The 15,000-nt window shown below is 39.5% G+C and overlaps 2 protein-coding genes across 3 annotated transcripts in view; both read right to left on the bottom strand.

Annotated features, from left to right (window-relative positions):
• Nucleotides 1-15,000, bottom strand: part of LOC138060599 (adipokinetic hormone/corazonin-related peptide receptor variant I-like) — a 198,838-nt gene that overhangs the window by 67,681 nt on the left and 116,157 nt on the right. Inside the window, exon 1 of one of the 2 annotated variants that reach the window (XM_068906445.1) lies at nucleotides 1,978-2,000. The exons of the other annotated variant lie outside the window; for it this stretch is intronic. The gene's annotated coding sequence lies outside the window, so the exon portion shown is untranslated. Of the gene's footprint in view, nucleotides 1-1,977; nucleotides 2,001-15,000 lie in introns of those variants that run through there. 2 annotated transcript variants of the gene reach the window in all.
• LOC138013765 (uncharacterized) overlaps nucleotides 14,929-15,000 on the bottom strand; it is a 4,687-nt gene continuing 4,615 nt past the window's right edge. Inside the window, exon 4 of the mRNA XM_068860838.1 lies at nucleotides 14,929-15,000. This exon is cut by the window's right edge and continues 190 nt beyond it. Coding sequence (XP_068716939.1) covers nucleotides 14,929-15,000 — 72 coding nt within the window.

The raw sequence follows: 15,000 nt of genomic DNA, 5'->3' as shown, positions 1-15,000 counted from the left end.
TACTTATTTCTCACTTTTCTTTTCATTGTTTGCTTTTCTTGATCGTCCGCGATGCAACTATATATGGTCTAAAATAATCCCTTTAGACCTCTTTGACATGCAACACTCTATAATGTGTTACAAAGTCATACGTACAACTTAGAGAATCTGGGAGTCGAGCTTCGGAGCGATTGCAGAATACCCGTCCACAAATTAAAGAAGCGTTACGTTTGCGACACAAGCTGCACGTGAACTCAAAGCGCTTTCATATTTTTCCCGTTCAATTGACGGCTCCTTTATCCTCCGAAGAAGCTCATGTTTTCGCTTTCTTGTCAGCGCGTCGTGTCGAAATAGCTGCCGTGAAAATCGGTTTAAAATATGAGCAATGGTCTGACAAGAGATTTCACCAGACCAGTAAGAAAGTCAAGGTGAAAACTGTGATAAAAATGTCGGTAAATTTTCTGAAATGAAGGAAAGTACTTAGTTGATTTCAACCTCAGCTCTCTCACGAGACAAAATTCCCAATGAAGACCAGGAGGTAACCATCGCTTTTCGCGGGCTTCAGATTATTTTAATTCTCGGCGAAACGAAGTGACGACGAGGATGTCCTAACGTACTAAGTGCTGATTGGCTCCGAAGATAACAATTGTTACTTATTTACTTTCGGAAAAGTTGCATGATGACAATAGTGGCTAGCACATGCGCACTGGCCCGCCATGATGTCCCTTAACAGCTTTCATGGCTTATTTCTTTCGACTCATTTCTACCTTAAATGAAGGATGGATGCCGGGCATTCGAAAATAACAGTACAGTTAAACAGTACAGAGTAACGACAAAAATCACCCCGGCCCCGGCCCCGGTCCCGTGTTTTGGCAACTACTAATTTAGGGGGCCGTCCTGTAGAATATAGCGCGCGTAATATCTAAGAAATATAATAAAAGATGTTATGGCGAATGTTATCACAGAGTATTTTTACAAGTTCCGCACTACTTTGACGCACTTATCTGACTTATGTCCAGAAATGCACGCAATGGCAAAGATATCAAATATAACAAGCATGCAAAAAGCATACCGAAAATAATAGATTGAGCAAAAATAACGAAAATAACAAATCAAGGGAGCAACACTAGCAAATGTAACAAATCACTAAAAGAGGTCAGAGAAAGGGACTTCATAACAAGGAAAATAACTACTTTCTTCCTCTTGCTTGATTTGATATTTTCGCTATATTTGTTACTTTCTTTATTTTTGTTTGTATTTGTGGGGGACCCTGCACTTGCCAATAGACCTTTTCGGCTTGTAAATTTTGTTTTCCCAATAAAGATCATGTGATAATACTCAGGAGGCTTGCTCCTTTGTTTTGTTCATTAAACATTTGAAATGTTTTGGTACAATAGTTAGTTTTGCAACTGCTTGCATCTCTGGACATATCTCTTCACTTTGACGAGCCCGTATGCGTCTCTTTCTTATATTATATTCCATAAATTAAAGAATAAATGTGTCATGGAGCAATGAAAGCTCATAATTTACGCGATCTTTACCAAAGAAGCGACTGCCCATAATGGAATATCAAGACGGCTGATATGTGTTTGCTTGGTTATAAATAATTGGCGTTCTGTGACAATCAATTTATCCGTTCAACCGATGAATTTGTTTTCACTATCTTTTGCCAAAAGGCAAATAAAAAATCAGTCAATCAGTGGGATATTAAGACCCCGATTAATTCAGGCTGTGCAAAGAGATATCCATACCCACGTATTGCAGAGATGGGTAACTAATCCGGAGCACAAATTTTTACAAATGAAACTTTGATTAATCGACTTGACGATGTGACCATTTAATGTTATGTAATAACTTTCTTTCCTGGTGAACGGAACCTTCGTCGAGGCTATCAAACTCTAGGGGATTCACGATTTAACAGATGCTCGATTTGTCCCTCACAGAAAATCTACTTATGTAGAAGAACCGCTTCCGACCTATAAGTTCTCTTGCACTTACCTTCTTCGAAGACAGCTAGGGAGTTCTCCTACAACCTGTCCTTTAGCGGGATCCTAAGAGACATTGTCGTTTTAAGATAAAAGCCAGTGACAGCAACTAGTTTTCTTCAACAGTATACGGGTTTACTGATGGTACTGTGAAACGAGTACAATAATAATTTAAGCGTATTGAACTATTACCTTTCCCTTTCACAACGGGAATTTCCTGTAAGAAATGATTGGTGAGTCAGAGACAGCGGGCATCCATCCGCGCAATTAATTTTGCAGTGTTCGTTTCTAATTTTGTTGGTCTTTGTACACTTTCTGTATATTGGAGAATGACTATGATTGGAAATGTAAAGATTTGACTCCGGTTGTCAAGCAGGTGGTGGCTGTTTAACTTATGAAATAAGTTTGACTTTTGCACCGAGAATTTGCTGTTACTGAGGCTAGAAAAGTTCTTTACTTAAGAGTTAGCCATAATTCAACAAAATTGTTAATTGAAGTCCCCGTGCGACTTGCGTTAACTTGTCTTCTCGTTGGAATAACTAACCAACGTGTACTTTATTAAGCTCTAGTAATATTTTCTGATGTATGCAAATATTTTTAGTCCGCGTGTGTGCGCGGATTCCCGCAAAAAATAATAATAAAAAAACATTTGGGTAAAAGATAATAATTTGAACAACATCATTTAGGGAACTTCTACTTACATTTTTTAGCAGCCAGGCAAACAAAGAACAACTGTGAGCGCGATATCTGCCTCCTCTTCGAAGAAATATGACGCTATTCTGACAGACTGACATTGCAATTATCATTGTCCCAGACGAGTTGGCAGGATCATTAATGGCAGCTGATTATTGAAACTGAACTTGCACGCGCTATCTCAGCTTAAAGGCCGGGAGACACTAGGCGATAAGTCGTTGCGACACGTCGCGGGGACAAGACGCCGCAACAATCGCCTTGTGTGACGCAGTTAATTTTATGAAAATCATTGTCGCTGCGGCAGAACTTTGTGGCCGCAATCAGTCGCACAAATTCAAACCAGTTTGAATTCGTGTGACTTATCGCAGCGACAAAATTAGCGAAAGCAGCGCTGTCGCACCGTGTGTACACTTCCGGCAACAAGTCGCTGCGACAAAATATAAATGAACCAATGAGAGAGCGTCATATGGTCAGCCACATTGAATTAGAAAACTAGTTCACATTCCCCCTCATACGAGATCACTGCGTGTGCACCGGACAGGCGTCGTGTCGCAACGACTTGTTTTGCAAGTAGTACACGCATGGAGCAACTGGTCGCAGAGACATGTCGCTGCGACTTGTCGTCTAGTGTATCCCAGCCTTAAAAGAAACTTTCATAAAGGTGCATAGAACGTAAACAGAATTCATCAACAGCCTCGTAGAGGTATTCCTTCAAGTTCCAAGACTTTGATCATTCATTCTTTATTACTGGGTTGCCAAACCCAGTCGGAATCTCGGTTTCATTTCGTGGGTTTTTTCGTTATTTTCCGTGTCGGGAAAAGTGTTGCCTGTCACTCCCCTGCTAAGTGGTGGCTTTGTGCATAGAGCCTTCTGCGCGTATTTTCTTAGGATCGAGAGGGAAGTGGGAAATGCGTATATTTCTCTGGTGGACACAGTAGAACGATTAACTTAACCGGCAATGGCGTCGAAAGTCATGTAACGCGAATGGCGTTTTAGTGGATCTTTGAACAAAATATACCCTTATGAAGCTCAATAATGGCAAGTCAATTGGATATACAGGTGGTGGAATCTTAAAAGCGACGAGTAATGGACTTCGACAACAATCTATCGCCCGTCGAGCCGAAATCAAAGTGAGCTGTATTTGCCTGAAGTACATGAAAATTTAACACGATCGAGTTTCTTGTCTTCACTCACGCAATGAAATAGGAAGAGGTTTTCGCCTCTCAGAGCAAATATGTTGTTTATCTCAATAAAATTTTCGCTGGAAAAGGATTCTGTGGTATTTTCTGCCTTTGTGAATTATAATATCATGTTGTGTATTGAATTTTCGAGCTTAAGGTTGAAATGTGATATGGGAGAAGTTTTTTAGTATTGCTCTGTAAGCAGGAAGGGTTCACAGGCCTGTTGGAAGCGTGCTTGAGTTTCAACAAAATGAGCCCCAAAATCAGTGAAGAATTGTGACGCAGTTGAATAATAAAGTAGCTGCTATTTCCAAAATGATGGAATTACCTGGTTAGAATAAATAACGTCGTACGCGTCTTGGAGAGTAAATTTTGACTTTGCATAAACAAGAGTTGGGCGATTGTGATCTTTGTTTTGACTTCGCTCATTTCATTGTCAAACTTTATAACACTTGACAGAAAAAGAAACTTACAAAAACCCGGTATCTTGCCATCATTTGACACAGATACTTCACTGTTTGGCGAGTAAACATGCCGCGGTAACTTCATCACGGCGCCCGCTGGATTCCGGCGATGTCACTTTCGATTTTGCGATTTATTTGTGCAGCCAAAACGTAGAATAACAAAATTGAACGTTGCAAAAATCCCCCAAAATGTTTGTCGCTGATCGTAACTTTTTATATTCTATATTCACGGTTCAAAATGAATGTTGTTTTCATGTCGAAAATATGTTATTCTCGAGCGATCGTCCTGGAAACTTCCTTCTGCTCTTTCTATCAACTGTGTATCAATATTTATTTACTTTTGCATCAATATTTGTTTTTGCAAAAACCAAGCTAACAAAATCTGTACCTTGCTGAGTTCGCATTTGTTAGCGTTAATAGTATTTTCGGTCCGATGCTTATGTTTTATGAGGAGTATATTATTTTGGTCTCCCATCCAAACACTAACCCCGCCCAACAGGGCTTAACTTCAGTGAACCTCGGTATTACAAAGCTGTCAGATGCTCAGAGGACACACTTAAACTTGTGGTGAAAAGAAGTTTATCAACATGTCATCCCAGAAGCCAATGTTTCTCACTTCCCATTTATTTTCTTCAATCTTTCTGGGTTCAGTACTTTGCTAGTAACCACTTGTCTTCTCAGACTATTTACCCAAGACTTCTACCATGGCACTACAATGACAGACGATACCAAAACAATATCGTGCACTGTTAGAGCTACATATTACGCAAGGACAGATCTGTTTCGTCGTACGAACGTGTGAGGACCTGTGAGCCAAAGGGCCTCGTCTGGTATGACTTCATAATGACCCCCCAACTTGAAAAAAATTTTCTGGAACGGTGCACGTACCACAGGCAACCCAGTGTACCCTCACGGAGGGTCTAGTTTGGAAAAAAAACCAGACAATTGTAAAGAATATATTGCCCGATAAAATAGCTTAGAAGCCGATAGAAAAGGCACAAAAATATTTTTCCTCAGTAAACATAAGGCAAGCCTCAAGGTTTACTCTGCATATCGATTGTAACAAATCATAGTCCTCTTCCAGGACTCCCTCTTACCCCGCCCTGAAAATAGATTATTCAAAGTTTTCAAAGACGTCGGCCAGCAAAAATAGGTCGGAGAGAACGTAGGTTTGGAAGGTTTTGAAGTTGGAACGTTGTAAACACTGTTTGTGCATGCTGGTAGCCTTCCTCGCTGATATGCTCTTCTGAAGAAGACTTCTTTCGGCGGGAGTTGTCGCTCTTGAAACTTGCTCATCATAATCGTATGGATACACGCTTTTTCTCAACAGCATAGGTACTTTGCTTTCCACGATCTAGCGTTTGAGAACATGAAGTGGGTAGAACGGCTGTCCACGATGGACGTATGTTAGCGAGCTTGCTCTAGAGAGGGACAGAATTTAAAAAAAAAATGTGAATTCAGACAAGTACGACTAAATCGGGAAGATGGAAAAAAAAAGGTAGTAGTTCAACGAGTTTTGGGGGTAATGCAACAGTCCAGTAAGAGAAAAACGAAGAGTCGGACACAGAAACGTCTGCAACAATGGCGGCTAACGACAACAAGAGTGAAACTCCTTCGCTAATTGAAATATGGAAGGTTCTGACGCAAATCAAAACAAATACGGAAAAGCTGGTCTTAGACGTGGAATCCCTCAAAAGAAATTACAAAGAGCTAAAGGACAAGTCGACACTCTTATTAAAGAAAATAAAGGCTTAAAAAGCAGGGTAAAATCACTCGAGGAGCAGCTGTTAGAGTCCAAGAAGGAGGTGGAAGAGTTGGATGAAAGACTTAACGATATCGAAGCCAGACATGATAGACATGATGACCTCAAGCAATATGCTCGAAAATTCAATCTGGTTATACACGGAATCCCTGAACATGAAGAAGAAGATATTTTATTAACGTAGTGAATCAGTGTTGGTACACTAGGAAAACCTCTGCAAGTAAATTAAATACCTGGCGACATAGACATTGTACATCGAATAAATACGAAAAGGGAAGAAAAGCTCCGACCAGTCATCGCGAGATTTAGCAACTACGACGCAAAAAGTAGGCATTACAAAGCTAGACTAAATCTTCGAAATGCTGACTTGAAAGATGTAGGAGCAGAGAAGATTTTTATTTACGAGAACTTAACGGCGAGAAAAGTGAAAAAAAAATCACGATGGTAAGACATGTACTGTTGATGGCAATTTTTTTTTTGAAAACAGACATCACCGCTAAAGTATTGAAAATTGACTCCCACAAAGATCTGAAAGGCCTTTAATTTTCGAGACGAACTGCGGAGGAGGAAGAGAAAAAAAGACAATCATCTTTGAACACTAGCTTTTCTCTACGTACTTGCTAAATTATTACAATTGTTTTAAATCTACTTCTCCAGCAACCGCCATTGAGCTATCTCTTAGGCCAGTTGGTATTTTAATACCCAGGAGAGGTAAGTAATTCGTATTTTTATTTGTCTGTCCTTCATTTTGTTTGTTTCAGTGTTCAGTTTTTGTTTAATTCTAATCCACGGTAATGATCGAGGGTTATGTCTGTTTTTAACTTTTTGTCGCTTAACGTGAAAGGTTTAAGAAATCGAGAAAAAAAAAGTTCAATATTTGCATACCTGAAAACCCAAAAAGCTAACGTTTATCTCCTTTAAGAAACTTTTTCGAACTCTAGAGATGAGAAGGTTCAGGCAACGGAATGGGGTGGTCAAATTATCTATTCAAATGAATCAGATCATTGCAAGGGCGCGTGTATCCTTATTAAACCAAACTCCACACTTCATGCAGATGTCGTGGAACTCGACACCAATGGGAGATTACGAATTTTGCGTCTAAAAACACAGGGTGAGGCCAGTACGTCATCGACCGTACGTACGTTCAACCCTCCATGTGTGCCAATGTGACCAGTATCATGCTACTTTACAGCATACATCTTTGGTATTGCACATCCAAGTTTTGATCAACCTCATTCCCAGGGTCTACTCCGCTTTCAAGATGGCGGGACGGAGAAGACCCTGGCACACACCGTTATTACACCCACGCTGATTGGTCTGAAGATATAGACATTCTTACATTAGTCGTGATTGGCCGAAATTGTCTCCCATGCAGTTATATTTGTTATTTCCTCTGCAATTGTAGCCTGCGAGCAAGCTCTCCGTTGGGGTCTCGCGCGAGATTCTCGGGCGCAAGCGGTGAAGCGAGCCGCGAGAGGTTTGGGACGGGGGTGAGAGAAGGAGAGCTTGCAACGATCACTAGAGAAATTTCATTTCCACTTCCACTGAAAGAAGGGAAATACCATTGGCTGAAAAATGACATACTGTCAATCAATAATTATTGATGACAGCCTTGCTGGACTTAGCGTAAAGTTTTTCGCGGCAAATATGATCGCGTTCCTGGGAACAGGTGGAAATAATGTCGGTAACACCGAAAAAAAAGGTCGGGCGCGGAAGAAAAGCTCTTTTGCCTTCGGTAAAGGAATTCTGTAGACTCTGTGGTTGTTACTTCAAGGTTCAATACGGAAGCCAGGCCCGCCACATTAGAACAGAAAATTTGTTTCAACCTTCGAAGCAAAAAGATTCAATCGGTGTTGTCCTCGCCAATCTGTGCGAAAATGTAGGGTTGACAGTGAAACAGAGTGAAAGCAAATCGGACCGAGTTTGTAAGGCTTGTGGACGGAAAATAAGGACGTTACATCAGTTGTACTCGTTTATTGCAAGCACTTTGTTTAACGATGATCAGGAGACGGCCTCATGTGGAGAGGACAGATTCAAGCGATGTCTTCCCACGTCAGTCTCTTCGCCTGAGAGAAGTCCGATGAGAAAAAAAGTACAGAGGAAAAACAATGAACTGTCTGCAGTTCAAAAACGAGAGGGAGAAACAGAAGGGGAAGGAGAATTAGGCGGGAAACGAAAAATGAATTCGTTAAGGAAATCTCTGTTTTGTATGGCAGCAGATAAGCGTGAGGAAACGCTTGAGGAAACTAAAGAAAATGACAGCGGCGAATGGGAACTCGGTTTGTTAAACGTGGACGATTTGATAGGGGACAAAAACGATACGAGAGTGAAAGTCCTTATTTCATATGCCAGCGGACATGTGGAAGTTCGATCACCACAAGAAAAGAAAAGCATTGCGATTATCAAAAATATGGCTTTGAAACAATGGAAAGCTGTGGCGAATGCTATCTTCGATCACGCGGAATTGAGGGAAGAGTTGCCGGTGGCTTTGAAACGAAACGTCTCCGCTGAATTCAGGGAATATTGTCGTTCAGACTCCGTGTTAAAAGGTACCGACCCGGATCAGTTATCCTCTTTCAGCAATCATCTTGTTCTACGCGAAATTGCAATTTTTTGTCCTCTTTGGAACGCAAGTGTCACTGGTGCTGCATGTGGTGAAAGAAAGAATGCGACGAATTCAATGGCACTATCCACGGCAGTTGTCGCTCGATGTCGAAATCCTTTGATGTCTGCAGTAGCCTATCGTATCTCTATGATTTTGTTTCATAGTGCTGCCAGACACGTCGATTTTCAGCGACTAAATCGCCTGGGAATTTGCATGTCCGCGAGCATGACTGTTGCTCTTCAGAGAAAGATGGGTGCGAATTACGACAGCAAAGTTCTGGCTTGGAAGAAGGAAATCGAGAAAAACAAGGCATCAATTCGCCTTTTAGAGGAGATCAAGAGAGATCAGGTCACCCAGCATACGAATGGCGACGTTTCCATCGACATTCGACAGCCCAAATTACGGAGCTACTCATCCTACGACGAAGAGACTGGCCAACATGTGTTGCGACTGTTCGAGGACGTCAAAAAGCAGAACCCTCACTTACCGGGAATTTCTAATGCCAATTTGAACACGGTGTTAAGCGACCTGCGATCTCAGAAGCTGCCAGTTTTCAAGTTAGTAAACAAGCTTTCATTGCTTTTGATCTGAACAAGCCTGACTTTTTATCTCATGACATCAGCTGTTTCTGAAACTCTTGTATTTGTACGAACTCTTATTTCTGTGAGGTATACCAAAAGTTTATTTTAAGGGTAATTAATCAAACAAACAAACAAACAAAATGGAAAGCAGGACTACCGCAGGGCTTGAACCGAATAAACATTTCCCAAGATCACTAGTATTAATACGCCATAGCATTTATCTATTTTTACCATCAGGGGATGTGGATTTGAAGGGTATTTAAAATGATCATGAGGTTGGCACCTACTGAACTAAATACATGTACATAGCAAAATTGGCTTCATTCACCATGGAGGTGGACAAACTTGCAAATCATAAGGCCATGAATTTAAAATTCCATTTTTATGACTTCTGCCAGTGGATGTAAAGCATGAAATCATATTATGCAGCCACTCCTTCTGTGTCTGACATGAATGTCTCAAATGAATAATAATGATTGGGTTTTAATGTCCAAATTATAGACGTATCCTGGTTATTTTGAAATGTATGTGCAACATACAGTTTACCAAGAAAGACTTGATAAATAGGGGTTCTAATCTCAACAAGATTCCATTATATTTTATGTTAATAAGTTAATCATTGATCTTGTAGAATTGTTGGGGACAATGTAGATCTTGAGGTACAAGCAAGGATACAAACTAAAGAGTACAAGAACAAGTCCATTCACCGGACTCACCAGTTTGCAGAATATGGGAGAGCCCAGGACCCACTACTGGAATCTACCAGGCCACAAAAGCCTGCTGCAGAACTCCAGCTGATGGAACTTTTGCCATCCAAGAACGTTCAATCAAAATTTAAGAAGACATGGGCTGTGCTGATCAGTAGAGTAATTTGCAAGTATCTCAGTTCATTTAATCAGTATCGCTCATTGGTCATTCATCACATCCCTCACAAGTTTAGCAAAGAAATGGCTCAAAAGTCCAAGTCTGTAAGTCGTTACCTTTCACCTGAGAAGGTTGTCAAAAAAATAATTCAAAAGACTCTCACTTTTATCTAATGGTACTCATCTTTAATCTATTTCCTTTAACCCTTTGCAGTGTTGCCTTGACCTACTATTTAAGAACCCAAACATTGCAGGGGAAATGGCAGAGATGATGGCATTTAATCAACAGAAATATGTTCCATGCCTCTCTTCTTATGGTGGGAAGGAAGTGCTTATCCCTATTGCATTGCATGGTGACCAGCTCTTCGAAGAGAGAGCAAGGAATGTGCAATGGACATTCCGTGACGGTGACACAAGATTTGATCAGTTAAAAGGCCTTCGCACTGAATTTGCAGACTGGCATGCCAAAGTAACGTTGTACAAGGTATAGTTCAGATTACAGTGTTTGATTTGTATTTATTTTTGTATAAATCATTAATAATTCATACAATTTATGACCAATCAATAGGCAGTATTTGAGTCACATGTGCACCTCTGTAAACCCCAATACCAATCAAGGGAGGGATAGAATATGTAGCAGGGAAAGGTTGGGGTTGATGAATTGTTAATCTTTTAAGTTTTAATACAGACTCCTACTCAGCTAATTAGTATTCATTAACTTTTGATACAGATCTTTACTGAATTTAATTTGATTTACCTGTTTCCAACGCCCATACAGATCGAACGCGAATATTTTATCTACTACTTGAAGATGTGATAATATTTTTGGGAAGAAGAAATGTAACAGTTTGAGGGTAATAAATACTTAACTCTTGTTCTCATGATCATATATTTGAACAAGCCAAGTCTTCGGCCACATAAGAAAAAAGAAAAAAACAAGATCTTTTTGTTTTCATTTATGCCATTCCAGGTGCAGTTTGACTTATTTGTGAAGGATTCATACAGTGAAATTGGAACTTCAAAGGCTAGTATGAATCGGACAGGCAAGACGAATGCAGCAAGGGGGGTCCACAACAATTACAATGAATAAAAAGATTTCAGCGACAGAGAGACAGAAGTACATATCTGTGCTGCATTCATGGAAATGTCAGGAATGGCCACAGTGGATGGTAAGCCATTACAAACAAGGATATTAACAGTACATGAATACATGTACAATAGCAATATACAATAACTGTACACAGGTATAGATAATATCAGTTTGTTTATTGTTATTGTATAAGACTGTTATACATGTTCACCCGACACAAAATTGAAGTGGTGGGGTGGGTGAGGGTAAATGAAAAGGAACAATGTATACGACTGTACTGAAGCATAAGTGGAGCTAGTTTATTGTGTGATTATTTATAAGTTTTAAGTAATGCATGTAATACTAATGGTATCCTTACATTTACTGTTGTTAGTTCTCAGTTTTGCTTCTCTAATTTGGGGTTCTGTTTTTGTTATAATATAAGCCCCAATACATTATGCCAGACCTTGAGTATGTACCAATTGCAAAGACCACAGCACAAACATGGTTGCTAGAGATGTGTGAGCAGCTTGTGGAGAAGTTTGTTTTTCATGTGACTTATGTCCAGGCAATTGTGGAGCAAACACAGAGTTTGCAGTTGTGTAGTGGAGGTCCTTTTGCTTGCAGAGAGGTCAGCTGCTCTGAGGAATTTGTGTACCATTCAGGGAGAGTGAGGTAAAATTATACAGGAAGTTATACATTACTAACATCAACAGTGCTCACTACAGTCTCAATGGCTAAAATATGTATTTATGTTACTGTAACATACACACTGTTTTGTGGTGTACTTTAAACTCACTGGTTATACATTGAAAGTTAACTATCCCTTGACCTAGGAACCCTACACACTTTTATTACTTTACATTGCAGATAAAGAATCTTCTAGGAATGAGGATGTTATACATGGTCATCAATCAAACATGCTATGCCAATAGTCTTATTATCCATTAAAGTGACTGACTTATTTGATTTTATAAGAAGAATGACTGAATTATTTGAAATGAGTAAAAGATCGTATTGTTACATGTATATTGTTATGTAATCTCCTGTAGGCATGAAGTTGGCTGCCATGGAAGAACCTTCAATATCACATTTGGGGAGAGAGATGAATATGGATATTTCTACTGCCTGGCTGGCTGTGGAAATGTTTTCAGCACGAAAGCCTCAAGAAAGAGGTAATTTTGTCCAGTAGTAGACAAAATATCTAACTGAATATGTAGTTTAAATTGTCTTATCATGCTGGTAATAATAACTAAAAATGGCTTAGCTTTCGATTAACCTGAATGAATGGCCATGTGATGTCAATTTGATTGCATAACCATGAATGCTTTTTTATTTCTTAGTTCATATGGCTTTAATGACATAAGTCATCTCTTTTTCCCCAAACTGATGCAAATCCTAGCAAAAAAAAAAAAACCTCACAAGAAGAAATTTTAATGATAGTGATTATCCCTTTAGACATGAAAGATCCAGTCATCCTGAGTTCACCTCTGACAATACAACTGCAGCTCCCACAGATGAAACAGAGCAAATCAATCCGGTGTATAACTACCATTGTGCCAGATTAGCATTTTGGACTTTTCATGGCTGATATTAATGATGCCATAAAAGAAGGAGATGGCACGCGCCTGGTTGATGCCTACAAGTTAGCCCTTTTTTTTTCCACCATTATGGTCACCCAAAATATGCCTATGTTGTGCTTTTACACTTAGTTCAACTGAAAGCTTTTCTTCCAGAATCTGAAGCATTGGATCTTGAACACAACCGCTTTCACAATGAACATGGTGGCAGTGGCTGCAATATTTCCCTTGATCTGAGGAAGGAACAAGACCACCATACCATAAAGCCAATGTGGAAGTCACTTGGATCAAATCTCAGTGAAGAGAATGCTGCTCGCATTGCACATTCTCTTGAAGGTTTAAAAGGTGCACTTCACTCAGTGGATAGGGACTGTGAGGTCCACAGTAAAAAGGGGTATAGGTCACAAAAATCCCCAGTCGAAACAGTAGAGCAAATTGTGAAAGATTTGAACCAGAATAGTGTTTTTAATTTAAGAAAAGGAAGGGGCTGTTATCCCTCATTTGAAAACTTTCCCGTTAACCTGCTCAGTACCTTGGACTACAGGGAACTTCACAGCTGGATGTCAGAGAAAATTAAACTATGGGCTTCAATTTATGAGCCAGGTTAAAAATCCAGGCTTCAGTTATACAGGGTTTGTACACTTTGTCAGACCAAAATTTCAAGGGCTTTCAAGGGCCGTCGAAGAATTTACCCATGGAAATAATCTGACAGTACAATTCTTGCTCATTTACCAAAATCTACTTGCATGAAAGTAATGCAAAGGCACTGGTAAACATTCCCGACCCCACAGCTCATCGCCTTTGTATGACAGAACTTGAGTGGCTGATTGTTTTTACTGAAGTTTTCCAAGATCAAAAATGCGAGTCAGAAAAAATTCAAGGACTTTCAAGGACCAGGAATGAAGAGCAGAGGTTTTCAGGGACTTTCAAGGCCTTGAATATGTACTCTCATAACTTGGAAATAAACTGACATGTAAGCTGCAAATGTACTGTTGCATGCATGTTAATTTATGCGGTTTTGTTATATTGCCTACAAATCAAATGTCAGATTTTGCAAAGCATTTAGAAAGGCTAAATAAAGTTCAAGAAATTCAGAAAATTCCAGCTTGAAAATAAACCCATATATAATTTGTTACTAAGCATGAGAAATATGCAATTAGTCTTTTACAAAGTGAAGCATTCTGTACGTTACTCTACAACATAGCCGTACAGATTTAATTTGTAAGATATGGCAACTACAGTAGGTACAAAATGGCTTGGTCTGATAATTGCTTGAAAAACTGAACATAACTGTGCCAACAATTCACGTGATTTCCTAGAAATAACACTTGTCGTAGATTTCCAATGAAACTTTGTAGTGTTATAACATGTCAAGGGATGATAAAAATGTAATAAAAAGGGGTGTTGGGGGGGGTCACCGTGCTCGTTTTCATGGCATGATGCTGATGAATGCAGCTATTTGACACCCTGAAAGTTGGACAAATTTAGCTTGATTTTAAAAATGTAGTCCAACATATAAATTATGCAGAGCATGGTGTCATTCTTTGATTAATTCAAGTACATACCTAAAAATTTATTTGAATGCCTTTGTGAGTACCTAACACTCCAAAATAGATTTAACTTTTGTGTAGCCTGTTCGACTCGTAATGGCTCCTTCCGTACAATTATTTTTATGAAGTTGCCAAAAAACCTGGCTATACATTTTTACTGATTTTTCAACTACTCCATGAAGACACCATTCTCAGAAAATAATATGAAAATTAATTAAAAAATAGGGGTCACCATACTCGTTCAGCAGAAAATAACCATTGCTTGATGGATTAGGCCTGGTGTCGATGAAAATCCCCTATTTTATCATTGTGCCCACGCTACTGCGCACGCCAATGACGCGAGAAATTGTGTAGTAGTGCTGCACAATGCAAAAACAGGGAATCGCCTAAGTAATGCAGAAGAAAGTTTTTGGTAAACATATCTTGAGCAATGGCAATTTGGTATTCAAGATTCAGGTGCCTAGCAAGTAATGTCTGCTCTTAATATCAGGTCAAAATGTCAAGGTCACCTAGTTCATCGTCACATGAGTCAGAATCTGATAAATCAAAATTACCCACAAAACATGGAGGCAAAGCTTCCTCAAACAAGTTTTCTTGTACAAATAATGCAGTACATTCAAGTACATTCAAACAAAGCACCATGGCCTTCTATACGGTCTTTCAGTTCAATAAGGCCTTCCCTTAACTC

This window comes from Montipora capricornis, chromosome 8 (assembly GCF_036669925.1).
Source record: "Montipora capricornis isolate CH-2021 chromosome 8, ASM3666992v2, whole genome shotgun sequence".
Lineage (NCBI taxonomy): Eukaryota > Metazoa > Cnidaria > Anthozoa > Scleractinia > Acroporidae > Montipora > Montipora capricornis.
Note: the sequence above shows the minus strand (reverse complement) of the source record. Positions and strands in the feature narration are given on the sequence as shown.